The 26,175-nt window shown below is 45.2% G+C and overlaps 1 protein-coding gene across 2 annotated transcripts in view; it reads left to right on the top strand.

Annotated features, from left to right (window-relative positions):
* Window positions 1-26,175, top strand: part of ptprn2 (protein tyrosine phosphatase receptor type N2) — a 761,696-nt gene that overhangs the window by 237,057 nt on the left and 498,464 nt on the right. For both annotated transcript variants that reach the window (XM_033044535.1, XM_033044525.1), the window contains exons 4-6: window positions 5,646-5,754; window positions 17,173-17,329; window positions 24,907-25,348. In XM_033044535.1, the coding sequence (XP_032900426.1) occupies window positions 5,646-5,754; window positions 17,173-17,329; window positions 24,907-25,348 (708 nt within the window). The remainder of the gene's footprint in view (window positions 1-5,645; window positions 5,755-17,172; window positions 17,330-24,906; window positions 25,349-26,175) is intronic.

The following is a 26,175-nucleotide window of genomic DNA, read 5'->3' as shown; positions in this document are numbered from 1 at the left end:
TGCAAATTAAATTTTATCAGAGTTTGTGTGTGCTTGGCAAGTTGTAAGCCTGAAGAGTGCATGGCTTAAAACAATGTTGGCCTTTACCAGAGCCTGTGAGAGTTTAACATTCAGTGTTCAAACATTGCCCGCGTTTATGCAGCCAGCGAAGATGACACTGACTTCTAAGAGAGTTGTGCACAAAGGTCTGTAATGTGGGATTCCTCTCCTCCAGTGTCCTTTTAAAGAGATTCCTGGTATCCTGCAGCATTAATGACATCAAACAAGCTGAACAGCCAAATGCATTGAAGATTTCAGTTACTTTGCTGGTACTATCGCAATGTTTAGGAAACAGTTAGACAGGTACATGGGCGGGATCGGTTTGGAGGGCTGTGGGCCAAACACTGGCATGTGACGTCAGTGTAGCTGGGACCTATTGGTCGGTGTGCGCAAGTTGGGCCGAAGGGCCTGTTTCCACACTGTATGACTCTATGACTTTATTTCACATGGACCAGAAAATGAAAGTAAACTTTTCAATTAATATTTTACATTTTGTAAACATGCAATATAGTTGAAGCAATCACATAAAATTAACAAACTTAACATAATAAGCAATGCTGTTAAAAATGTCAAGTCAGGTGCAGTTTATTGTCCTATACGCAAGTACAGTGAGGTACAGGTATAGCAAAAATCTTGCTTGCAACAGCATCACAGGCGCTGAGACACAGGCAACAAACAAAAACATAAAATACAGGTAAATTACACATAAATTGTACAAGAGACTGAGAAGAATACTATGCAAAAAACAACACAACAGTACAAAAATGCACTAATTAGAAACCAAGTAGTGCAAGAGGTTCCGAGTACTCTGTTGCTGAGGAAGGATTAGAGTTGTATTGGTCAATTCAAGAACCTAATGGTCGTAGGAATGTAGCTGTTCGTGAACCTGGTGGTGTGGACTTCATGTTTCTGCACCTCTTGGCTTCTTCTTCTTGCGTATGGCGTGCACAGCCTAAAGTTGTAGGACAACTTGTTCTATGATCTTATTTGATTGTGCACACCAGGTCGATTGCATTCGTCGAAACAGGGCAGACCACGTGAAGGTTGCAATCTCCCACCCCACCTCTTGGCTGATGGCAGCAGCAAGAAGAGGGCATGACCCGGGTGGTGTGAATCCTTGATGAGAGAATAATATGAGGGTCCCGATTAGCACTTACAGTCTTTTTTTGGAAAACCAGTATTTGCAGTTCCTTGTGTGTACATCTTGGTTGGTTTGCTTGAGTTGAACTGAAGGATCTGTTGCCATGCAATGTAATTCTATAACTCTATGAATCTGTGAATCTATAAGAATCAGGAGCAGGTCACATGCGCCATTGAATCAAATCACGGCTAATCTGTGCTTTTAGTCTCAGCACCACATTCACGCCTGATCTTTAGAACACTCAATTCCCCAATTTGTCTAAAGATTAACTTGAATTGTCCCAGAAATGAAGGATTTTGTCTCCAGGATTCGCCTTCAGATGTTTCTCTTATTTGTCTTGGAATGATGAAGGTGAAGAGGAGATTTGATAGAGGTCAACTGGTTTAGACAAAGCAGATGGATGGAGGCTGTTCCCATTTATGAATGGTTCAGGAACCAGTAACAGAAATGTAAAGTTTTGGGAAAAGATTACAAGGACCATGTGAGGACCACTTTGTTGCATAGAGAGCAGTTATGATAAAAAAAAATCACTGACTTGTGAAAATTCATCACTCAGGGATTTCAAAAGTGAATTTGATAGATTCTTAAGAGAAAATTATTGTCAGGGCAGTGGGGAAAGAGACTGATAGGATTAATCTGCAAGGAGCCAACATGGGCTTGATGGGCTGAATGGCTTCCTTCTCTGCCAAGATGATTATCTTAGGTTTGACTCAGCATCCACATTACATTTCATTTGCCGCATCTCACTTGGTAAATGGTACGGAGGTATTAAAGCAGAGATTATTAATGTAATCTGCCAACTGTAAGTAAATATGGATATTAGTTAGGATGTGATACATTGGTAATCTAAGCATTTGCATAGCGCGCTGTGAATTTCCTCAAGGATTGATTGTGCTTATAAAGGTAAGCTTGTTGAATATAAGATTGGAATAGATAAATAATAAGTTTCGTCCTTGCCAGGATACAGTCTGATCCACAAAGTTCCCAGAGCAGAGCAATCCTAGTCAACACTGAGGCAAGCTGTGCACATCTCCCTTCAATGTTTACGATGTGAGATGATGACAATGAACTATTATGTAAAGTCCCCTGATGTTGGAATTAAACAGCCAGGTTTCAAGTATCCAGCAGGAATCTTTGTAATCAGAGTGACGATCAGATGTGGAAACAAAGAACTGCAGGTGCTGGTTTACACAAAAGGGCACAAAAGGGCTGGAACTACTCAGTGGGTTCGGCAGCATCTCTGGAGAGCATGGATAGGTGACGCTTTGGGTCTCGATAGTAATGTTTACTGGTATAAGTCACACCATGCCGTAGAATAGAGAGAGCTCTTCCTCCTGGTCAGTGCTCAGCAATAAACAAATATCACATGTCCCATTGACTTGTGTGCACTGGTGACACCAAACACTGCCTTAGCTCTGCTTCCCTGTCACAGTTCTAAACTAGAATCATAGTACCATAGAGATATACAGCGCAGCAAAAGGCACTTCAGATCCGCTCATCCATACCAACCAAGATGCCTATTAATGCTGGTTTCATTTGCCTGTGTTTGGACCACGTCCCTCTATAGAAAAAAAATCTCTCTATTCTCTTATATCTGTTGCTAAAGCTCTACTAAGTGAGGTATCTGAATTTGATTGAAATGCCCATCAGACTCGATGGTTCATGTGGCCAGCTCCTGCTCCTGATGCCTACCTTTTTATGGATTCACAGATGCATAGAGTAAAAGCATCCATTGTCTAGTGATTTGACACCGAGTACACGTTGAGCAGATTACCCATTTCAAAAATATTTGGGAGACTCAAGCCGATGGGCCAGGTGACTGGAGGCCAACAGCAGCCTGGGGCTTGCCTGGAATGGGCACTACCCATACCAACTGTGTACGGACTGAATGGCACTAAAATATGGCGCATCTTGCAAGCGGCATCAGCAGAGTATTTCTGCACACTTGCTGAGCGGGGATGTGTTTAGTTATGGCAATACCGTACTGGACTGTTTGAAAGAAACTAATTTCACTGTGTGTTTGCACTTCACTCATGGGACAATGAATCATTGAAAGCATTGTACCAGAATGATCTGAACTCAGCTTATACCTCACGTTCACGCCTCACCTCACACGGCGTTGTGGGCCCAACTCAACAAAACACGAGTGAAGGGAGTCCACTTGATAGGGTTGCCAACTTTCTCACTCCCAAATAAGGGACAAAAGGTCAAAATAGGAGATAAATTCCCGATGGCAATTTATTGACTGACTATTGACTGGGTGAATGATGAGTTGGCCCAGGTAATGGACTGCACACAAAGCCCAGCCGGCGCGCCAGCTGAGGAGTTTTGGCCGGCGCGATGCCGTGCGCAAAGTCCGGCACCCCATCCAACTGAACCAATGATCGGCCATGAGAAAGAGGGCTGCGGTAAGCGAAGGTCCGAAGGTCGGACAGCTGGCTGGGCTGCCGACCGAAGGGGCCACGGGATAGGTGCTGCTGCTGCACTATATGGGCTGCACTACGTCGGGACAGGTGAGGCGGGGCCCGGACGCGGCGCTCCGACCCGATAGTCCCCTCGACCCGAGTAGTAGCAGTCAAATACGGGACAAGGGCAGTCCCATATGGGATAAACCAATTTAGCCTAATATACGGGATGTCGGGACAGTTGGCAACCCTACCACTTGATAACCCCAATGATAAACTTGCATCTACACGATCAGTTTTTATATGCTTGTTAACATGTAGATAGCTTATTATTGCATTTAGAGTTGGTTTATTGTCCTACTTCATAAGTGTGTATAAGCAGTATTGATACTACTTTGGCTTTGGGCTTGGTTTTCTTGGTTTAGTGCTTATCCTGGTGTTATAGCACCAGATTGTGTTTTACCAGTAATTCAGCCACAAGAATGTGCATATCAATCTGGATTATCCTCTGGATATCCCTTTTCTCCAGAGATGCTGCCTCACCTGCTGAGTTACTCCAGCACTCTTTGGTATAAACCAGCACCTGCAGTTTGTTGTTTCTACTTCTAAACTCAAGAAATATCCTGGACTTTATGCTCAGCCCACGGCTGGAATGAGAAGTCAGATCCACTCACAACTCATTTCATATCTTGTCGCTGTAATGCACAGGCACAGGGGTTTGGGACAAATGGGTGTCTGCTTCCTAGTCCTCAGTGTTATATGAACGATTGCTTTACATTTCAGTCACTGTCTCTCTTTCCTGACCACTGAGTCAAACAAGGCTGGACCTGAGTGTTTACAGCTAAGATTGGTATGAGATGAGCTTTGATCACTTATCCATACCAGGACTGCCACCTGTGCAACATTGCTTTGTACCAAACCTTGCCTCAACTCACCCATTGCTGTGAAACCGGTCTGTGTCTCCATCATTGTCGACTTCACTGACTCAAATGCACTCATGGACCACCTCCCTCTGTTGATCAAAACAAGCCCATAACTGTTACCCTCGTGCTTCTTACCTGGCTCACAATGCCATGTTGGTCAATAACATTCCTCCAAAGAATCTTTGAACATATTGCAAGGTGAAAGAGGTTGTTTGATACCAATTGTTCTTGAGATCATACCTTACTTTAGCTTTTAAAACTACTCCAATTATCAGAGCTCCCGGCTCCTGCGATTTTGGCCTTCTATATATTTCCTATACCTTTTTCCCCATTGATAGCAATGTCTCCAGATGCCTGGGACAGAACCACAGAGTTCCCCTACCACACCCCTCTTCCACCCCTCCAATATCCCGCTTACCATCTAGGTAAACACAAAATGCTGGAGTAACTCAGCGGGTCAGGCAGCATCTCTGGAGAGAAGGAATGGGTGACGTTTCGGGTTGAGACCCTTCCTCAGACTGATGTGAGGGGAGGGGGCGGGACAAAGATAGAATGTAGGCGGAGACAGTAGGACTGGGGTGAGAACTGGGAAGGGGGAGGGGATTGAGAGAGAAAGCAAAGGCTATCTGAAGTTACAGAAGTCAACATTCATACCGCTGGGGTGTATCTATCGCCCTTGTCAAACATTTTATTGACACTTCCTGTTATCTTCTCTAGATGTTGTCAGACTGTTTCTCTGAAACATCTCGGGGTGGTTTTACTATCTTGTCGGTCCTGTGCAAGTTATGAGTAGTTGTAGGGTGATGATTTGCAGTAGATGATTGATGGTTGTGTTGAGCTCTGATCAGTAATCTCTCCCGGCCCCTGTGTTCAATGCCAAGGAAACGTTGCCGGTGATCACTGTTCATGCCACAAAATAGTTAAATAGATATTCTTGCTACACCTTGCAATGTTATTACATGGCTTTTGGTATAAAATGCGTAATCATCTGGGTGTTACATGGGTTGACTTAAAAAAAAAAAAAAGCTCAGCTTTTTTAAGAAGCAAAGCTAAATTTGGGAAAGTGATGTTCGACTCTGGCAGAAGAGAGGCAGGATAATGACATTTTCAATTCATTTCGCTCTTTATTCCTGACAGGTTTAATGTGGCACGATGAAGCAACGCAGCAGGTAATTGCGAAAGAACTTTCTCGTCTCCACCTGACCCGTCACCTGCGTCCTGAAGCTGGTTCTCCAGACAGCTTGAGGTGAGAAATAAAGTGGTGAATTGCTCAGGTACTGCTGAAGGCTGACACTCAGTAAGGTCTCCCGTGAAGACCACTTCCAGGGGTAATAAATTAGTATGAAGTCCATATGAATGGAGAATTCAATTTAAACTACTCAGTGCAGGCAGAGGTAATATCTGAAACATGCTGGCAGATTGGAGATGCATACCATATAGATATTGAGAAAGGGTCTCCAGAATGAAACTGTGTCTGGCATTTTGTAAACCCTAAACTTGACCAGCTGGATATCTGTTCCCATTATCATCACTCCTTTCTAACCTAACCTCATGTCTATGCATTTTACTGTAAATACACTTGATTTTGGCCTGATGCTTTAGAAATCCAGCGTGGAAACACACTCTTCAGCCCACCGAGTCCATGCCGACCAGCGATCATCCCATACGCCAACGCTATCCTACACACTAGCATCAGAGACCTGGGTTTGATCCTGACTATAGATGCTTTCTGTATGGAGTTTGTACATACTTCCTGTGGCCATGTGGGTTTTCTCTAGGTGCTCTGGTTTTCTCCTACATTCCCAAAACACCCAGGTTTGAAGGTTAATTGGCTTCTATAAATAGTCCCTAATGTAGACTGGGTAATCACTGGTCGAAGTGGGCTTGGTGGGCCGCAGGGCCTGGTTCCACGCTGCATCTCTAAACTAAACTAAACTAAACTAAACTCGTTACAGGGAGTGGTTGGACAAACTTGGCTTGTTTTCTCTGGAAAACGAAAGTTGTGGTATAAGTGTATAGATGTGGGGCATGGATAGGATATTATCCACTGCATCCCACCACAATCCCAGACATTAACCACCCCATCCCCCAGAGTCCCATCCACCCCTCCCCTACCCCCTTCCCTCCACCCCCTCCCCCTCCCTTCCCCCCACCTTTCCCCTCCCTCTCATCCCCTCTCACCCCTTCCCTTCCCCCCCTCTCAGCCCTCCTCTCCCCTCTCTCTCCTCCCATCTCTCTCTCCCCTCCTCCCCCCCTCACCCACCCTCCCTCTCATCCTCCACCCCCCTCTCCATCTGTCCCTTGCCCTTCTGTCTCTGCCTCTCTCACTGTCTCTCCCAATCTCTCCACCCTCACCCTCTACCCCCCCTTCCCCCCTCTCTAGACGCGCCTGTGAGTTGGGGGGCTATGCGTAAGTGGATAGGGCGGCTATAATATAATATCAAGGGGGGTAGTTAGTGTGGGGGTGGTTAGTGTGTGTTAACCTGCATGCCGCCCCACACCTCCACCCCCCCCCCCCCTGCAAACGCGCGTTGGTGGATCAGACCCAATGGGTCTGCACTTGGTCTAGTATCTATTAAAGCTGTGTGTGTGTGTGCGTGTGTGTGATTTTGCATGTGAAACATATCTCCTCGAAAACCAGATGCCGAAACGGGAAAATGTTTACATATTCCAGTATAGATTTTTCTTGTGATTTTAGAAATCCACTCTGTACATTTGTTACATTATTTTTCTGATATTTTAAATTAAAATTGTTGACCAATCTGACCTTTTTTAAAAAATCTGACCGCTGCCCAGCTGCTGACATTACAATAACAGTGACATTTTTACATCTTCTGGTAGAAATTTTCCTTATGATTTAAAAAATCCAATTCTCTATACATTTGGACAATATTTCCCGAGATATTTACTAAAATTTATAACCAAACTGACATTTAAAAAAAATACTAGACTAAGTGGGACCTGTTGGGTCCCATGTTCACATGGGAGGACTGGTCCCCTGACGCAATATTCCACCTCTCCACCAATTCCAATATTGGTGGCCAGTGGGGGGGCTTTCTGGAGCGCTGGTATGGGTTCTTGGGGTGGCAGCTCAGTCCCTCAAGCCTGATCTGCTGGCAGCTCACTCACGGCTGGTGGGCTGGCAGTTGACTCATGGCTATTCCTTGAAATTCCATTTCAAGCAGGGTGCAAGGCCACCAAATTCAAATCCATTTTCCTACCATTTCAAGCAGGGTGCAAGGCCACCAAATTCAAGTGCAGTTTCTTACCACTTTGAGCAGGGTGCAAGGTCACCAAATTCAAATGCAGTTTCCTACCACTTCAAGCAGGGTGCAAGGCCACCGAATTCAAGTGCAGTTTCCAACCGCTTCAAGCAGGTGCAAGGCCACCGAATTCAAGTGCAGTTTCCTACCACTTCAAGCAGGGTGCAAGGCCACCGAATTCAAGTGCAGTTTCATACCACTTTCAGCAGGGTGCAAGGCCACCAAATTCAAGTGCAGTTTCATTCCATTTCAAGCAGGGTGCAAGGCCATCAAATTCAAATGCAGCTTCATACCATTTCATGCAGGGTGAAACCACCATAAAACCACACAAAACACCAAGCTCACAGTTCAGTAGACATTCAGTGTGTTCAGTTGATTCACAGCTCAGAGTCGTGACCTCTCCCTCCCCCGTAATGCAGAGACTGAGCCACGCCCACATTTCCGGGTTTTATAACCCCTCCCCCTCCCACCGGAAAAGGTGTGGCCTTCATGGCGTGATTGACAGAACAGAGATTCTCAACATTTTTTAAACACTAATAACACATTTATTTTTCATTGATGGGAAGAATTCTCTGCACCTGCTGAGCAGAGGGGGACTGAGTAAGATTGCTAAAAATCACATCCGTAAGTAGTAGCGTTTTATCTAAAATCAATATACAGTGCAAACAGGAAGTTAGTGCATTTGCAGTAGTGCCTTTTAACTTCAAGCCAAACCACCCAAGCCACCATTTGCAGTAAGTAGTGCCTTTCAACTTCAAGCCAAAGCACCCAAGCCACCATTTGCAGTAAGTAGTGCCTTTCAACTTCAAGCCAAAGCACCCATGCCACCATTTGCAGTAAGTAGTGCCTTTCAACTTCAAGCCAAAGCACCCAAGCCACCATTTGCAGTAAGTAGTGCCTTTCAACTTCAAGCCAAAGCACCCAAGCCACCATTTGCAGTAAGTAGTGCCTTTCAACTTCAAGCCAAAGCACCCAAGCCACCATTTGCTGTAAGTAGTGCCTTCTAACTTCAAGCCATAGCACCCAAGCCACCATTTGCAGTAAGTAGTGCCTTTCAACTTCAAGCCAAAGCACCCAAGCCACCATTTGCAGTAAGTAGTGCCTTTCAACTTCAAGCCAAAGCACCCAAGCCACAATTTGCAGTGTAGTGCCTTTCAACTACAAGCCAAAGCACCCAAGCCACCATTTGCAGTAAGTAGTGCCTTTTAACTTCAATCCAAACCATCCAAACAACCATTTGCAGGCAGTGCCTTTTTACTTCAAACAAACCATATTTTCATTTTCAAACCACATTAAGGGGACTCACAGTTGAGTAGACATGTGTTCAGTGTTATTCAGAGCTCAGAGAGACGTGACCCTTTGGCTTCTTCCATCTTGCAGAGACTGAATGAGGCACACCACTTCCTGGTTTTATAGTCCCTCCCCCTCCCTCCAGCAGGGGCAGCAGAGAGAATGTTGAATTTAAAAAAACACAATAATATCTCTCTGATTTGTCATGGATGGGAATAATCCTCCAGTCCAGGAAGGCGGAAGGGGGCTCTGAGCGAGGTGGCCAAAAATGATGGCCGTAGGTGGCAGCGTTCTCTCGGATATCGCAGCACAGTGGGCCAAAAGCGGTCAAGTTCAAACTTTTAGTAATATAGATTAAGGTTGCCCAGCTGCTGACCTCACAATGCCTTTGCACGTGGGCCAACTGCCTCCTGGCCCCGCCCGGCCCCCCCCCACCTGCCTCCTGGCCCCGCCCAGCCCCGCCCCCCAGCCTGCCTGCTGGCCCCGCCCCCCCAGCCTGCCGGGTTGTTGATTCCATTGTTTTTCATTGAATTTAATTTAATTATTTCTCACTTAACATCACTAATTCTTAACATTAACTTTTAATTTCAAAGACAGTTTAAAAAAAAAAAATTTGCTGTCTTCATTGACAGCTTAGATCGGACCCGCTGTGTGTGTGTGTGTGTGTGTGTGTGTGGGGGGGGGGGGGGGGGGGGGGGTTAGTGTGTGTGTGACGCGGCATGCTCCTCCTCTGAATTCCATTGAGCTGCCGACACCATTTTGCGCTCTCTCTATCCCCCACTCTCTCTCCCCCCATCTCTCTCTCTCTCCCCATCACTCTCTCCCCCCTCCCTCTCTCTCCCCCCTCCCTCTCTCTCCCCCCTTCCTCTCCCCACCCTCCCTCCCCTAAACCTCCTTCCCCCACCCTTCCACCCCACCTTCCTTCCCCCCTTCCCTTCCCCCCCTCTCAGCCCCCCTGTCTCCCTCTCTCTCCCCCTCTCTCTCCTCCCATAACTCTCACCCCTCCTTCCCCACACCCCAAAAGGAGCAAATTAATATAATATCAAAGGGGTAGTTAGCGTGTGTGCAGTTCCCCTCCCCCGCAACCACACGTTTGGGGAACAGACCCAACAGGTCTGCATTTGGTCTAGTATTTTTTAAAGACAAAATGTGGACAAGTAAAATATAATCATATTTTAAGATAATAAATTCTGAATATTACAGATACAGCTCTCAAAATATACCTGATCAACACCTCTGCAATAATTCCTAATCATTACCACTGCAGTTCCTTAAACAGTTAAATCCTGCACAAAGCTTTGAACTAATTTTGATTTGTGAACCAAAATCTGTTTGGCATAAACATGAAAGAAATTATGCCATTAAATATTGAAGACCAGTTAAGTCCCAAATGGGGAGCTTGATCAGGCTGGAAGTTGTTTTTTTGGAAAAAAAAGAGGGAATATAAACTAGCTCCATTATAATTTCATTCATTCTCTTTCACGTATGAAAGATACATATCATCAGAAACCATTTCATCCGCGGTTCAATCTTAGGATGTCGGTCCCTATTGGAGTCAGCTGTGTTCTGTGTGTGACGTTTTCTTTTCTTGGTGTCCCCATCCTACCTTTTGTCAGCCTCCTCTCATTGATCACCCTTCCATGGCTGTGAGGCAAAAATATTTCTCATCAATTGTACTTTGCTTTCTGTTTTTAGTGGGTGTAATAGTTATTCTTGAACTAACAAATTTAGTTTAGCTTAGAGATAGGGCATGGAAACAGGCCCTTCATCCCACCAAGTCTGCGCTGACCAGCGATCAACCCTTGCACCGGCATTATTCTACACATTAGTGACAATGTGCAATTTCCAGAAGCCAATTAACTTACATAACTGCACGTCTTTGGAGCATGGGAGGAAACTGGTGCACCTGGGGAAAACCCCGCAATCACAGGGAGAACATACAGACTCCGTACAGACAGCACCCAAAGTGAGGATGGAAGCCGAGTCTCTGGCACTGTCAAGAGCGGAACTCGCTATCAAAACATGGAGGGGACGGGGGACATAATTTTTTGGCGGCCACGCGCGCATGCTCACACTCACACACGCGCGCGAGGCTTCGGAGGCTCAATCCAGCGCTAAAAGCGGAGATTTTAAAATTGGGATTACAAAAACTTGGGGGGGATGTCACCCACCTCTCAAAACATGGGGGGGATGTGTCCCCTCTGGCCGCCCCGGGTTTTCCGCCCCTGCACTGTAAGGCAGCAGCTCTACGCTGTGCTACATGTGTCGCCCCTATGAAATTTGTAAAAAATAATAATTCTAAACTGTGGGTTATTTTTTCACTGACAGCGAGTGAAACACTTCTTCATAGGTTGGTGGGAGCAGTCCTTGAATATTTTTGAATCTATTCAGAGGTAGATGGGCAATTAATAGAGAAAGCGTGTAAGATTACTGGGTTGAGGGTGGGAATAGGGATTCAAGGTTACATTCAGAACAACCATGACCTTGCTTAATTGCAGAGCAGGCTTGACAGATCATGTGCACCCACTCCAGCTCCTAATTTGTATGCCATGTTACTGCGTGCTGTAACTGGCTCATTCCCTGCAGCCAGTATTAATCAGTGTCCTCGGAAAGGAGAGAAATTGCAGGGCTATGGGAGTGGACTGGGCAAATGAGAATGAAAATATTGATTCACTGAGAGGCTGCAGCGTCTCGAAGGGCTGAATAGCTTCCCTCCGTATCAAAATGATGATTCCACATTCCCCCTCCCCGTCCCACACCCATTCTATTTCCTCTCCATCCCCCCCAACCCATCCCATTCTATCACCATATCAAACATATAAGGAGGTGCAAATGCTGGGAAAGTAATGAGACAATATTGTCGGCGGGGTGCCTTCACCATAGAAAATGCCTAATCATAATGGTTGTCCTTTGGTTCTCCTTGTCTGGTTATGGAGGAAAAAACCCCACAAATTTTCCCCGTGTCTGTGCCTGCACACTGGCTGAATATTGTGCCACTTTTACACGATACCATCTAACTCAGTGAAGGTGATGACCTGCGATGCTTTGCTACATCTTCCACCCACCGAATCTTATTAGCTGGCTGTCAAGGGACCTGGTGGATGTCTTGATCATATCATATCACAATCCTGCCTGTAGCCGACAACTGGAATACGTAGGGACCTGCCTGGAATATTAGTAAACAGAAGCAGGAGCAGTCCAAATGGCCCCTTGAGTCTGCTCAGCCATTCAACCAAATCTACGTCCATTCCCTCACAGTGTTCCTGGATTTGTCCACAAGTTTTAAACATAGAATTGTAGCTGCAAAGAAAGAATGTATTTGGCCAACGTGTTCTATGCCATCTCTCTGTGGGGCCATCACTTCAGTCCTATTCTTTCCTCCCCCAACTCCGCTCTTTCTTCACAGAGCTGACAATGATTCTCCTTCGGAAGGTTCTGATTGATTCTAGTTCCATAGAAACATAGAAATTAGGTGCAGGAGTAGGCCATTTGGCCTTTCGAGCCTGCACCGCCATTCAATATGATCATGGCTGATCATCCAACTCAGTATCCTGTACCTGCCTTCTCTCCATACCCCCTGATCCCTTTAGCCACAAGGGCCACATCTAACTCCCTCTTAAATATAGCCAATGAACTTTGGCAATTTGCAGAGGCCAATTAACCTGCAAACCTGCACGTCTTTGGGATGTGAGAGGAAACCGGAGCACCCGGTGGAAACTCATGCTGTCACGGGAAGAACGTGCATACTCCACACAGATAGCATCCAAGGTCAGGATCAAAACCGGGTCTCTGGCACAATGAGGCAGCAGCATTTCCAGCTGTGACACTTTGCCGCCCTTTATCATGACCGCTCTTGTGGTAAATAAGGTTTTTTTCCTCATTTCCTTTCTGCATCCTTTGCTGAAAACTCTCAATCTATGACCTCTGATTTTTGAGCTACTTCTTTCTGTCTGCCTTGGCTGCGCCCACCATGACCCCTACCAAATCTCTTCACCTTCCCTGTAGCCAGGAGAACAACCACAGGTTCTCAGGACTAATGTTACTGGTAAGGTGGGAAATCAAGTCTCACATATCTGTTTCTTGTAGAGTTCGCCATGAGGAATGATGAGGGTGGGGTAGTGGATGTTGTCTGTATGGACCTTATTTGGGCCTTTGACTAGATCCCGCAGGGTAGACCTCCAGAAGGGGAGATCCATGGAATCGAAGGTGAGACAGCCAACTGGATTCAAAATTGGTTCCGCGGAAGAAGTCAAATGGTAGTTGAAGTCCTGTGACCAGTGGAATGCCATAGGGGGTGGGGGTGGGTCTACTGTTTGTTTGTTTTCTATATTAATGATTTGGATGATAATGTTAGCAGATTTGCAGATGATACCAAAATTGGAGGTATAGCGGACATTAAGGAAGGATATTTAAATTTATAACAGGAAGGAAAGTGGGTCAAGGAATGACAAATGGAGTTTAATGGCCCTGTGCCAATGTATGAGTTCATTCAAGTGCTCTCCCGAGTTAAAAAAAAAAATCAAACTCGTGGTAAGCACGTAGAATGAACGTAGCGGGTACGTCGGAGCTCGGGGATGTCTCTTAGCAGCAGGTACGCTAACGGCAGGTACTCAGGAAGACTCGCTAACGGCAGGTAAGCTCGGGAAGACTCGTGAAGATTTTTCAACATGTTGAAAAATGTCCACGAGAGCCCCGAGTACTTATGAGCGGACATTACCGTAAATCTCCGAGTTCGAATAAGGGCAAACTCGGGGAGAGCTCTTGAATTAACTCATACAGTGGGACAGGGCTTTAACTCTGACACGAATGAGGTCGTACACTTCGGTATTTCAAACCAGGACAGGATTTACACAGTGAATGGTAGAGCCCTGGAGAGTGTTATTTTGCTGGTCTTCAGTCTGGCTTTGTGAGAATTGTTTAGGATGGGTACCAATAACAATTGAAACAGGGAGCAGGGAAGGTTTACAAAATGTGTAGGAAGGAACTGCAGATGCTGATTTAAACTGAAGTTAGACACAATTAACTCAGCGGGACAGGCAGCATCTCTGGAGAGAAGGAATGGGTGACGTTTTGGGTTGAGACTCAGTCTGAAGAATTCCTTCTCTCCAGAGATGCTGCCTGTCACGCCACTCCAGCATTTTGTGTCTACCTTGTCACTCTTGTCTGTACAAACATACAAGGTGCAAAGCATGTTATTGTTGTCCTCTAACTTGGCAGTGAAGAGAGACAGCAGCTAGATTGGGGACAAGTTTTAAACACAGACGATGGGAAGTATATGGAACCAGCTGCCAGAGGAGGTGGTTGAGGCAGGTACAATAATAACATTTCAAATGGAGACACAAGAAACCGCAAAGCAAATCACAAAATGCTGGAAGAACCTAGTGGGACAGGCAGTATTCTTCAGTCTGAAAGGACCCGACCAAAAAAACATTGTCTGTTTGTTTCCTCCACGGATGCTGCCATGCCTGACCTGCTGAGTTGCTCCAAAACTTTGTTTTTAGAACAAGTACACGACAGGCGTACAACACAAAGCGCTGGAGTAACTCAACGGTTCAGGCAGCATCTCTGCAGGGTATGGAAAGGCAACATTGCATTTTGCGTTGTTACACTTCTACGGGTCAAATGCGGGCAACTGGGACTCACTTAGATATGCATCTTCATCGATTTGGACAATTTAGGCTGAAGGCCCTATTTCCATGCTGTGACATGGTGGGTCTGTAACCTCATGTAAGCCAAACCAGAGACGATGACAGATTTATTTCCCTCAAGGACTTTGACAAACACCATCTGATTTAAAACAAAAAATCTTGCGACACACTGCCCTTGCTGAGACATACTGTATGTTTTTAAATTCCCGATGCTTAAATTTGTCGAAGGCAAGTTTTCAAACTGCCAAGCTAGGAGACGAAACACACATTCCTGGATTCAGGCCCAGAACTTAATGTAGGATAAATGTTTAATGTGTTTTGGAATGATATGAAAATTAGTGGCACTGTGATGACAAGGAAAGTTGCATAAGGCTATGGCAGGATATAGATCAGATGGGAAGTTGGGATGAGTGTTGGCAAATGGAATTTAATCCTGATAGGAGCAAGGTGAGGCATTTTGGGAACTCAAAGAGGTGTAGGATGAAGACAATAAATGTTAGAGGACAAAGGAATGTTGATGAACGGAGGGATCTTGGTGTCTTGGTGTTCGAGATCATAGGTAGCAACACAGGTGGATAGGACAGTGAATAAAAGCATATAAGGTCATAAGGAACAGGAGTAGAGTTAGGCCATTCGGCCCATCGTCTTACTCCGCCATTCAATCATGGCTGATCTATCTCTCCCTCCTAACCTCATTCTCTGGCCTTCTCCCCATAACCTCTTTCCGGGCGTACCGGGATCTGATGGTAGCCCCGCATCAGGTCGATCTAGGAGAAGAAACGGACACCGGCTAGATGGGCCGCCTGTCCCGAATGACCCCGATAAGGGGAAGTGGTGATACTACCACCAGTGCTGGGGTCCCGCAGCCCATCAGTGCCGCCGCCCTGCTCATAGCCAGCAAATGCCAGGGCCGGCCGCCAGTAGTCGCTGCGCCGGTCGGCCTGAAACATCGCCTCTACGCTTGGAATCGACACTCGGGACGACGGTTCCTGGTGGATACGGGCGCGGCGGTTAGCATTTTACCCCCGTTGGGGGTCGACACTCGTTCTGGCAGGCGGGTGCCTCCTCTGACTGCAGTCAACGGCAGCTCCATACGGACGTATGGGGTTCGCACGATCCCGCTCACCTTTGGATCTTCATTCTTCATCTAACTCCAGCAACATCCGAGAGACAAAGAATTGCAGATGCTGGTTTGCTCATAAAAAAACACAACATGCTGGAGTAACTCAGTTGGTCAGGCGGGATCTGTGGAGGACATGGATAGACGATGTTTCATTTTGGATTGAAGAGGGGTCCCATCCTGAGACGATGCCTATGCATGTCCTCCACAGATTCTGCCTGACCCATCCACATCCTTATCCACCTCATTTCCTCTTTATCCCGTGTCTTTTCCCACCCATCGTTCCCCTTCCACCAATATCCTTCCCAATGACTTTACATTTCACTTCTCTCCTTATATAACACCCATTATCTCTTTATTACCTCTAGCCTTTGTCACTTACTCCTCCCATCTGCTAATCAAGCCCCCTCACCTGTATCCACCCATCACTTGCCAAGATTAGTTCTGTCCCCACCTGCCTTTGCAAGCCTATTCCCCACTACTACTATCAGTCTGAAGAAATGTCCTGTCCCGAAACGTCGCCTGTCCATTTCCCTCCACAGATGCTGCCTGACCCGCTGAGTTCCTCCGGTACTTTGTGTTTTGCTCCACATTCCGACTTCTGCAGTTCCTTGTGCCTCATTATCCACCTGCCAGATAAGTAATCCAATCATTAAGCATCGTCCAAGAAATTGCCCTGAGATTCAACCAAAAGATGAAATGCTATGAACCAGATGCCTCGGAGTGAGGCAGCGATGCATAGAAACATAGAAACATAGACAATAGGTGCAGGAGTAGGCCATTCAGCCCTTCGAGCCTGCACCGCCATTCAATATGATCGTGGCTGATCATCCAACTCAGTATCCTGTACCTGCCTTCTCTCCATACCCCCTGATCCCTTTAGCCACAAGGGCCACATCCAACTCCCTCTTAAATATAGCCAATGAACTGGCCTCAACTACATTCTGTGGCAGAGAATTCCAGAGATCCACCACTCTCTGTGTGAAAAATGTTTTTCTCATCTCGGTCCTAAAGGATTTCCCCTTTATCCTTAAACTGTGACCCCTTGTCCTGGACTTCCCCAACATCGGGACCAATCTTCCTGCATCTAGCCTGTCCAACCCCTTAAGAATTTTGTAAGTTTCTATAAGAACACCCCTCAATCAGTCTGGTGAACCTTCTCTGTACTCCCTCTGTGGCAAGTCTTCTTGTAGCGGTCTTCTTGTAGCAGGGTGAACAGAAGCCGGTTGTGTTTTATGGTGTGCGTTGACTTGCTCAATCAATTGATGAGGAACTGTTGCAGCTCGATGCTTGAATGCCACTTACAGTTTAACTCACGTGACTGCTATTTCTTAATTGTTTAGGGCTACGAAGGAAAAGATGCCAAGTGAGGAAAAGTATAAAGAGGCAGACGATGGTGACCTGCAAAGATTCAAGTCCCTTCATCAATATATTCACCTTCTCAACGCTCTAACCCAGCCCGATAATCCCATGCCATTTCATAAGACCAGAACTGACAAGGTTAGTATTGATTTTCATGACTCCGTTTTAAAATGGTCGGTAATATATAAGTGCCCTCGACAATTACTGCCACATATTAACTATAAAACACGTTAGAAGATATATATATATTCTTTTTAATGGGAGGAACACTGGACGTTGCATAGTTGCCTTGGGAAGCAGGCAGAGCATAGCAAAATCAAATGTTGGAAGCACCCGACAGGTGAGGTAGTACCTGCAGAGGGAGGAAGAGATTTAATGCAGAAACAAAGAACTGCAGATGCTGGTTTATACCAACAATAGACACAAAGTGCTGGAGTAACTCAGCGGGTCAGGCAGCATCTCTGGAGAAAAAGGATGGGTGACGTTTAGGGTCGGGACCACCATAGCCCACCATACAAGCATATTTTACATTTAAAATAAAGGTCTCATAAAGAACTTAAAATTAATATGTAATATTTTTTATGGCATCTCTGAGGAAAGACCCAACCAGCTTGAGTTGCAATGGCTTGAGTGCAGCCTAATCCTACAGACTGCGAGACAATGAGAAGCAGAGTTAATGTTTCAGGCTTGATCTTCAAGTTCATCAATGGTTCTTTATTATCACATATACCGGTTTCTTTTGTTAGATCGTTCTTTCGTTGGACTGGATAGCACGCAACAAAATCCTTTCACTGTACCTCGGTCCACGTGACAATAAACTAAACTGTTCAACTGTTCTTTGCCTGCATACAGTTCAGAAAATGATCGCTATAAATAAGCACACTCCTAGATGAGTACAAAGTGCATAGAAATAGTCCACTGAGACCATATACAAGAGTCGCCAGGTTTTAGCACCATTTTCAAAGTCCAAGTTGCTTTAAGTGCAGCTGGCCATAAAGCCCCGTTGTCCTGGCAGTTTTACAGTGTCGGCCCGGCCAAGCAAAGCTGTATGCGTTCTTTACCGCTGCTGCACCGCTCCATGCTGCTGTAGGCCGTGTCCAGTTGACGCTCTGGTCTCCTGGAGCGTCGCCCGATCCAGTCGATTCCCAGGGCCTCTAGCCGTCGCCTTGATCCGCATCAGCCAGTGAACCATTGTCCTGGTCCTTGCCCGACAGCCAGAAACATTACCCTCCACCACCCCCGGCAACATGTTCCAGACCTCCCCGCTGAGTCAGAAACTTGTCTTGCAATTGCCTTTAAACTTTACCCCTCTCACTTCAAAGCTGTGTCCTTGAGTCTTTGACAGATCCATCCGGGGAAATAAGTCCTCACTGTCTACCCTCTTCATGCCTCTCATCATTTTGTATTTTTCCATCACATTTCTCCTCAGCCTCTGATGCTCCAGAGAAAATAATGTAAGTTTGGCCAACCTCTCTATAGCTAAACCCTCTGGGAGACAACATCCTGGTGAACCTATTTAATGCTTCACATTCTTCCTGTAATGGCGCAAACAGAACTGCACACGCCATTCTAAATGTGACCTCACAAAAATCATATAAGGCTGTGACATTAATTCCTGACTCTTAATCTCAATGAAAAATGAGAAAATAAAACTGGAATAAAACACTGCATTCAGTTACAGTGGCAATGAAACCACTGAGTTATTTGCAAAGTACACCTGGTTTCAGGGAAGGGGAAAGGGCATTCGCTTTGCATATCCTGTCTGGCCTATGATTTAGTTCAGTTTAATTGAGAGATACAACGTGGAAACAGGCACCTCGGGCCACCAGTCCATGCTGACCAACAATCCCTGTACACTAGCACGATCCTGCACACTAGGGACACTTTACAATATTTGCCAAAGCCAAATTAACCTACAAACCTGTATGTCTTTGGAGTGTGGGAGGAAACCGGAGCACCCGGAGAAAACCCATGTGGTCATGGGGGGAACGTACAAACTAAGCACAGACAGCACCCATAATCAGGATTGAACCTGGGTCTCTGGTGCTGTAAGGCAGCAACTCTAGTACTGCTGGGCCACCTTGCCGCCCCACTATATATATATATATATATAATGCTCCAGACCACTGATGTTATTGGTTTTTGCTTCCTGTCAGCTCAGAGGGTAATCAGGGATAAACAATAGATACCTGCCGATTTTACCAGCATCCTCTACCTCCACTGAAACAGTGAATCTATAAAAACCTATTGCACCATTTCTGCCACATGGACAGAAGGCCTTGAGAGGGACTTGAACACTCACAATCTTTCAGCTGAGTTATTTAATCAGAAGCATCTTCTCAGTGTGCGCATGCTTGAGTAACCGCAGGCAGTCCGTTTTCATTGGGAATTGTCTTCAGCGGCATTATGTTGGTCGAAAATGATTTTGCGTTAGCAGAGAAAACTAAAACTGGAGGAAAGTTTGCATAATGGTTCTGATGAATAACAATGCAGACGGTAGCTAAAGGAACCAATTAGCGGAGAATTAAATGCAGAGGGGTAGATTTACACTTGGCAGATTTACTCGTCCACCCTTGTAAAAACTGGCTGACTTTTAATAGGATAGAAACTGGGCAGATTCCAAAGTGTGTGATCAATCCATCCTGCTGGATTACTTCACTAGCGGTGGAAATAAAAGTCATCCCTGGAGATCTAACCAGCGAGGAAGAATTGACAGCACAGATCCAACTGTCAGAAGCCTGAAGGCAAGGAGAAGGAAAGATAACTGAGGAGATCACAGGCAGAAATTCATCCCCTTCAGCACACAAAGCGTGGGAGCCTGGTCCCATAATAAGAAGATCCCAGTCCAATGCTGTTAATTGAGGATAGGCACATTAATATTTTTGTATGATATAAAGGAGGACGCTTGGCCCATGGTTTATGCTGCATTCAAAGCATTGCATGACTCTGACGTTCTCTCCAACCTGTTTCCCTGCAACCTATTCTCTCTCAAGTGTCTACCTCCTTACTCCGACTGTTCTCAATCAAGCGGCCTTCTTCTTGCTCTTGCTCTTTCATCTGTGCCATTCTTTAGACTTTATACTTTAGAGACTGAGGTTGTGGCGTTACGCTGGCTTGGCGAGGAATCGGATTACAATGTAATTGCTGAGAAGACAGGATAGAATGGATAAAACCATTGGGGCAAATTTTCAGAACGAACCTGGCATGTACCTGACCATCCATAATCATTGGCTTTGTCTTTTAGTAGACACGATCAAGGCTGATTTTGGACCGAGGGTTTACTGCATCTGGCAAGCACCTTGCCTTGGTTCCACAGCCGCACTAATCTTCCATCACCTTGCTGCCAGGAACCTTCAATATGGATGAGTGAGTGCCAACCAGGCCTCGGGAAGTTACACGGAGGCCCTGGCCACTGAGTACCATGATGGCACTCTGACACCTTGGGCTGCAAAGCCTCTTCATTCTTCCAAATGTCTCTCCTGTTCCGAGACACGTAGAAACAATTAGGAAAAAGGATTAGAACTTTAAAACGATTAATATTGATGACACAAATTAATTCACTTCTCTAGTGATGTAAATGATTACGACATTCAAATCATTTAAACCAGTCAAAAGAAATCCACATACCTTCACTTTTCTTCAGAATGTGGTGGACAATCCCATTGAAATGTTGGCATCTCATCACCAAATAAGGAAAAAGGAATTTGAGGCTGTGATAGCCAAGCAGTTAATAGGCAAATACCTGCATCATTCATCTAGCTGTGTGTTTAGTTTAGTTTAGTTTAGTTTAGTATATGGAATCAGCACCCTTCGACCCACCAAGTCCGCACTGACCAGCGATCCGCGAACATTTGCGCTATCCTACACACACTAGGGACAATTTACATTTTTACCAAAGCCAATTCATCAACAAACCTGTACGTCTTTGGAGAGAAAACCCAAGCAATGTCACATGAAGAACGTACAAACTCCATACAGACAAGCACCTGTAGTCAGGATTGAACATAGGTACAGAGGAGACTGATGGGTTCGAAGGGTGTATAAAATTATGATGGGCATAAATAAGTCAAGTCAAGTCAACTTAGGGTGAATACACCCAGTCTTTTAAACAGTTGGGCAATTAAAAACTAGAGGGCATAGGTTTAAGTTCAGAAGAGAAATATTTAATAGGAAGCTGAGGGACAACATTTTCCACACAGAGAGTTTTACATATGTGGAATGAACTGTCAGAGAAAGAGGTTGAAGCAGGTACAAAAACAGCATTTAAAAGACTTTTAGATAGGTACATGGATAGGTAAGGTTTGGAAGGATATGCAACAATAGGAATAAATAGGACCAGCTTTGATGGGTACCATGGTCAGCATGGACAAGTTGGGATGAGGGGCTTGTTTCCATTTTACATGGCTCTATGATTTGTAATACCAGTAGGAGATAATTTTGGATATAGTAAGCAATATTCTGTAAGGTAGAAGGTTGTTATGAAGAAGGACAAGAATAGACATGTAATTAAGGCCTTGAATTGGGACATCTAATTTAAATATAAGAAGGACATGTTAAAAGTGGACTGGGCGCTTTTACTTGCAACTCTGATTGTACAAAGGTGTATAAGATCATGAGAGGAATACAGAGGTTTAAGGTGAAGGGGAAAAGATTTAATAGGAATCTGAGGGGTAACTTTCTCACACAAAGGGTGGTGGGTGTGTGGAACAAGCTGCCAGAGGAGGTAGTTAAGGCTGTGACTATTCCAACATTTAAGAAACAGTTAGACAGTTACATGGATAGGATGGGTTTGGAGGGATATGGACCAAATGCTGGCAGGTGGGACTAGTGTAGCTGGGACATGTTGGCCGGTGTGGGCCAGTTGGGCTAAAGGGCTGTTTCCACACTGTATCCATGACTCTATGACTCTTAAGTGAATCTGTGTACAACTGTCGGAAGTGACTGAAAAGTGAAATGGTAAGAGTTCAGGGTCAAAATTATCCTGTCTGGTAAAGGCAGCAAGTACAAGGAGCCCTGGATATTAAGAGATATCGAAAGTTGGGTGCAAAAGAAAGATAGCTCCTGACAGATCAGAAGACTTTGAAACAGTTGAGGCCCTGCGGAGTGTAGAAAACAAGGGTGTTGAAAAGGGGGCGTAAAATAGCATACAGTGGCTTGCAAAAGTATTCATACCCCTTGAACTTTTACACATTTTGTCACGTTACAACCACAAACGTAAATGTATTTTATTGGGATTTTATGTGATAGACCAACACAAAGTGGTGCATAATTGTGAAGTGGAAGGAAAATGATACATGGTTTTCAAATATTTTTACAAATAAAAAACTGAAAAGTGTGGCGTGCAAAAGTATTCAGCCCCCGAGTCAATACTTTGTAGAACCACTGCAATCGCTGCAATTACAGCTGCAAGTCTTTTGGGGTGTGTCTCTACCAGCTTTGCACATCTAGAGACTGAAATTTTTGCCCATTCTTCTTTGCAAAATAGCTCAAGCTCAGTCAGATTGGATGGAGAGCGTCTGTGAACAGCAATTTTCAAGTCTTGCCAGAGATTCTCAATTGGATTTAGGTCTGGACTTTGACTGGGCCATTCTAACACATGAATATGCTTTGATCTAAACCATTCCATTGTAGCTCTGGCTGTATGTTTAGGGTCGTTGAGCTGCTGGAAGGTGAACCTCCGCCCCAATCTCAAGTCTTTTGCAGACTCTAACAGGTTTTCTTCCAAGATTGCCCTGTATTTGGCTCCATCCATCTTCCCATCAACTCTGACCAGCTTCCCTGTCCCTGCTGAAGAAAAGCATCCCCACAGCATGATGCTGCCACCACCATGTTTCACAGTGGGGATGGTGTGTTCAGGGTGATGTGCAGTGTTAGTTTTCCGCCACACATAGCGTTTTGCATTTAGGCCAAAAACTTCAATTTTGGTCTCATCTGACCAGAGCATCTTCCTCCACATGTTTGCTGTGTCCCCCACATGGCTTGTGGCAAATTGCAAACGGGACTTCTTATGGCTTTTTTTTAACAATGGCTTTCATCTTGCCACTCTTCCATAAAGGCCCGATTTGTGGAGTGCACGACTAATAGTTGTCCTCTGGACAGATTCTCCCACCTGAGCTGTGGATCTCTGCAGCTCCTCCAGAGTTACCATGGGCCTCTTGGCTGCTTCTCTGATCAATGCTCTCCTTGCCCGGCCTGTCTTGGTAGGTTGAAGGTACACAAAATTGCTGGAGAAACTCAGCGGGTGCAGCAGCATCTATGGAGCGAAGGAAATAGGCGACGTTTCGGGCCGAAACCCTTCTTCAGACCTTAGGTTTGCAGTTGTGCCATACTCTTTCCATTTTCGGATGATGGATTGAACAGTGCTCCGTGAGATGTTCAAAGCTTGGGATATTTTTTTATAACCTAACCCTGCTTTAAACTTCTCCACAATTTTACCCCCTGACCTGTCTGGTGTGTTCCTTGGGCTTCATGATGCTGTTTGTTCAGTAATGTTCTCTAACAAACCTCTGAGGCCTTCACAGAACAGCTGTATTTATACTGAGATTAGATTACACACAAGTGGACTCTATTTACTAATTAGGTGACTTCTGAAGGCAATTGGTTGCACTGGATTTTATTTAGGGGTATCAGAGTAAAGGGGGCTGAATACTTTTGCACGCCACACTTTTCAGTTTTTTATTTGTAAAAAAATTTGAAAACCATGTATAATTTTCCTTCCACTTCACAATTATGCGCCACTTTGTGTTGGTCTTTCACATAAAATCCCAATAAAATACATTTAGGTTTGTGGTTGTAACGTGACAAAATGTGGAAAAGTTCAAGGGGTATGAATACTTTTGCAAGCCACTGTAGGTAGGCAAGATTTTGTTTTCAAATTCATAAGCATTTTATAAATATCCTAAAGGCAGGAGGATTACTGGGGAAAGAGTAGATCCCATTTAGGACTTAAGTGACAATCCGTGGATGGACCAAGAGATGTAGGTCTGAAATGATTCTTTACTGTCTGAATTCACCGTAGAGAATGACATTGTAATTATAGGGAGAAAATTGAATTTTATAATAGATTATTGTGGAAAAGGGGGCGGTAGATGCTGTAAAAGTAATCTTAAAAGTATATGTCCCATAAACCGGTGAATTTCCAAATTTCTTTACAACATATCCAGTCCATCAAGCATCAGCAATACATCCCCCACTATTTTTCCCTGTAACCTCTGGATTGGCATGGGAGGAGATTGCAGAGGCAGACAGAAATGTTCTGATCTTCTCTGGCTGTAAAAGAAATCCCAAACAGAAGAGGGAGCACCAAAGATAGGCAGAACAATGGCAGATGGAATTTAATCCTGAAAAACGTGACGTGACACATTTTGCAAAGTCTAGGATATACACAAGAGAAAGCAGGATTCTGCAATGCACTGAGGGACAAATGGACATTGATGTATATGTCCATTGACCCCTGAAGGCAGTAACACAGCTAGAGAGAGGTTAACAGGAAGGTGGGACATGTGCCTTCATTCATCAGGGCATAGTATATCAGGACAAAGAGGTTATGGTTCAATTTTTATAAAATGTTAGTTAGGCCACAGCTGTGGTAGTGTGTGCAATTCAAATATAACGCTTTTTATTCCGATATCCCCAATTATCTCAGTGAAAATATCATTGAAATCCAGCAGCAGTGTGTGACGTGTGACCAACGTTGCCTTCTTTTTGTTTTGCAGCAGAGTGAGTCCATTCAGCCTGGGTTCTCCTCGCAAGAGCTCCTGCATAGAATCCGAGGGGGGGCACCATCAGACTTTTACCTTGCTTCCCACCACCCGTACAGCGGTCAGGAGCACCAGCAGTTCTTCATCCCAGCACAACAGCAGGACCATCCCGGGAGCGGAGCGCTTGGCAAGGCACAACTGGCAGCGTTGCTGGAAGATTACATGGCAGCTCAGTCAGCCGAGGGGGCAAACCGCTTGCCGGTCAAACCAGACCTCCAGACAAAGGGAGCTTTGGCCGCACCAAGGATCGAACAGCAGGAAGGTGCAAACCAGGCCAGAAGCAGGCTGCTGGACACTGATGTGGATGACCATCGCCTAGGAATGAAGGAGGAAATTATGCCGTACAGACCCAGTGCCAGTAGGAGCAGTGGAAAAGACCCCTTAAGTCACCTGGATGGTATGTAGAAGGGTGGCGGGTGTTGCTGGAAGAGGTAGTTGGGGTAGGGGTTATCGCAACGTTTAAGAAGCATTTAGACAAGTACATGGATAGGACAGGTTTAAAGGGATATGGGCCAAACGCAGGCAAGTGGGACTAGTGTAGGAGGGACACGTTGGTCAGTGTGCGTAAGTTGGGCTGAAGGGCCTGTTTCCACGCTGTATGACTATGCTCTAAGGGAATAAATGAATATATTTAACTGTTGAAATTTGGAGTGTATGAAGGTTACTTCAAAGATGTTATCTATCATAGAGCCATGGAATGTTATCGCACAGGAGCCATTTGGCCCAACAGATGTCTCTCTGACTGAGCCATCTGTTTAGTCCCCTCGCAATCGCCTTCTATGCATTTACATTTTTTTTTTGTTTCTCATGTATTTATTCAACTCCGTTATGATTTTTCACTCGGCCGTTGCCGACAAAATGTTGGCAGGTAAACAGTAAACCCCTGAAAGTTCTTTGGAGCCAATCAAAGTGAGGTTTAGATCATAACGTCCGTCGGGGAGTTCTATTTTCAGCAACACTAACTCTGCTTCGGAGGGAACTTATGTACAACAGTTGTTCCTCACTTCACTTACTGAGACTCTGTTGTATCTTTGGTGTTTTGAGGGGAGAGAGAGTGGGTCCTTACACATGCTCCATATTGAATAAAGCACTTCCTTAAATCATATATTAAAAGCTAGTTTTCATCTCAAAGGGTATGCTCAGCATTTGTTCCTCTGATTTGGGATAAGCTAGGGACCAGGACTTCGAAATTAGATGGCACTGACCTATCACTAGCACGGAACT

Source organism: Amblyraja radiata, chromosome 2, assembly GCF_010909765.2.
Source record: "Amblyraja radiata isolate CabotCenter1 chromosome 2, sAmbRad1.1.pri, whole genome shotgun sequence".
NCBI classification, from domain to species: Eukaryota; Metazoa; Chordata; class Chondrichthyes; order Rajiformes; family Rajidae; genus Amblyraja; species Amblyraja radiata.
This window is presented reverse-complemented; position numbering and strand designations above follow the sequence as displayed.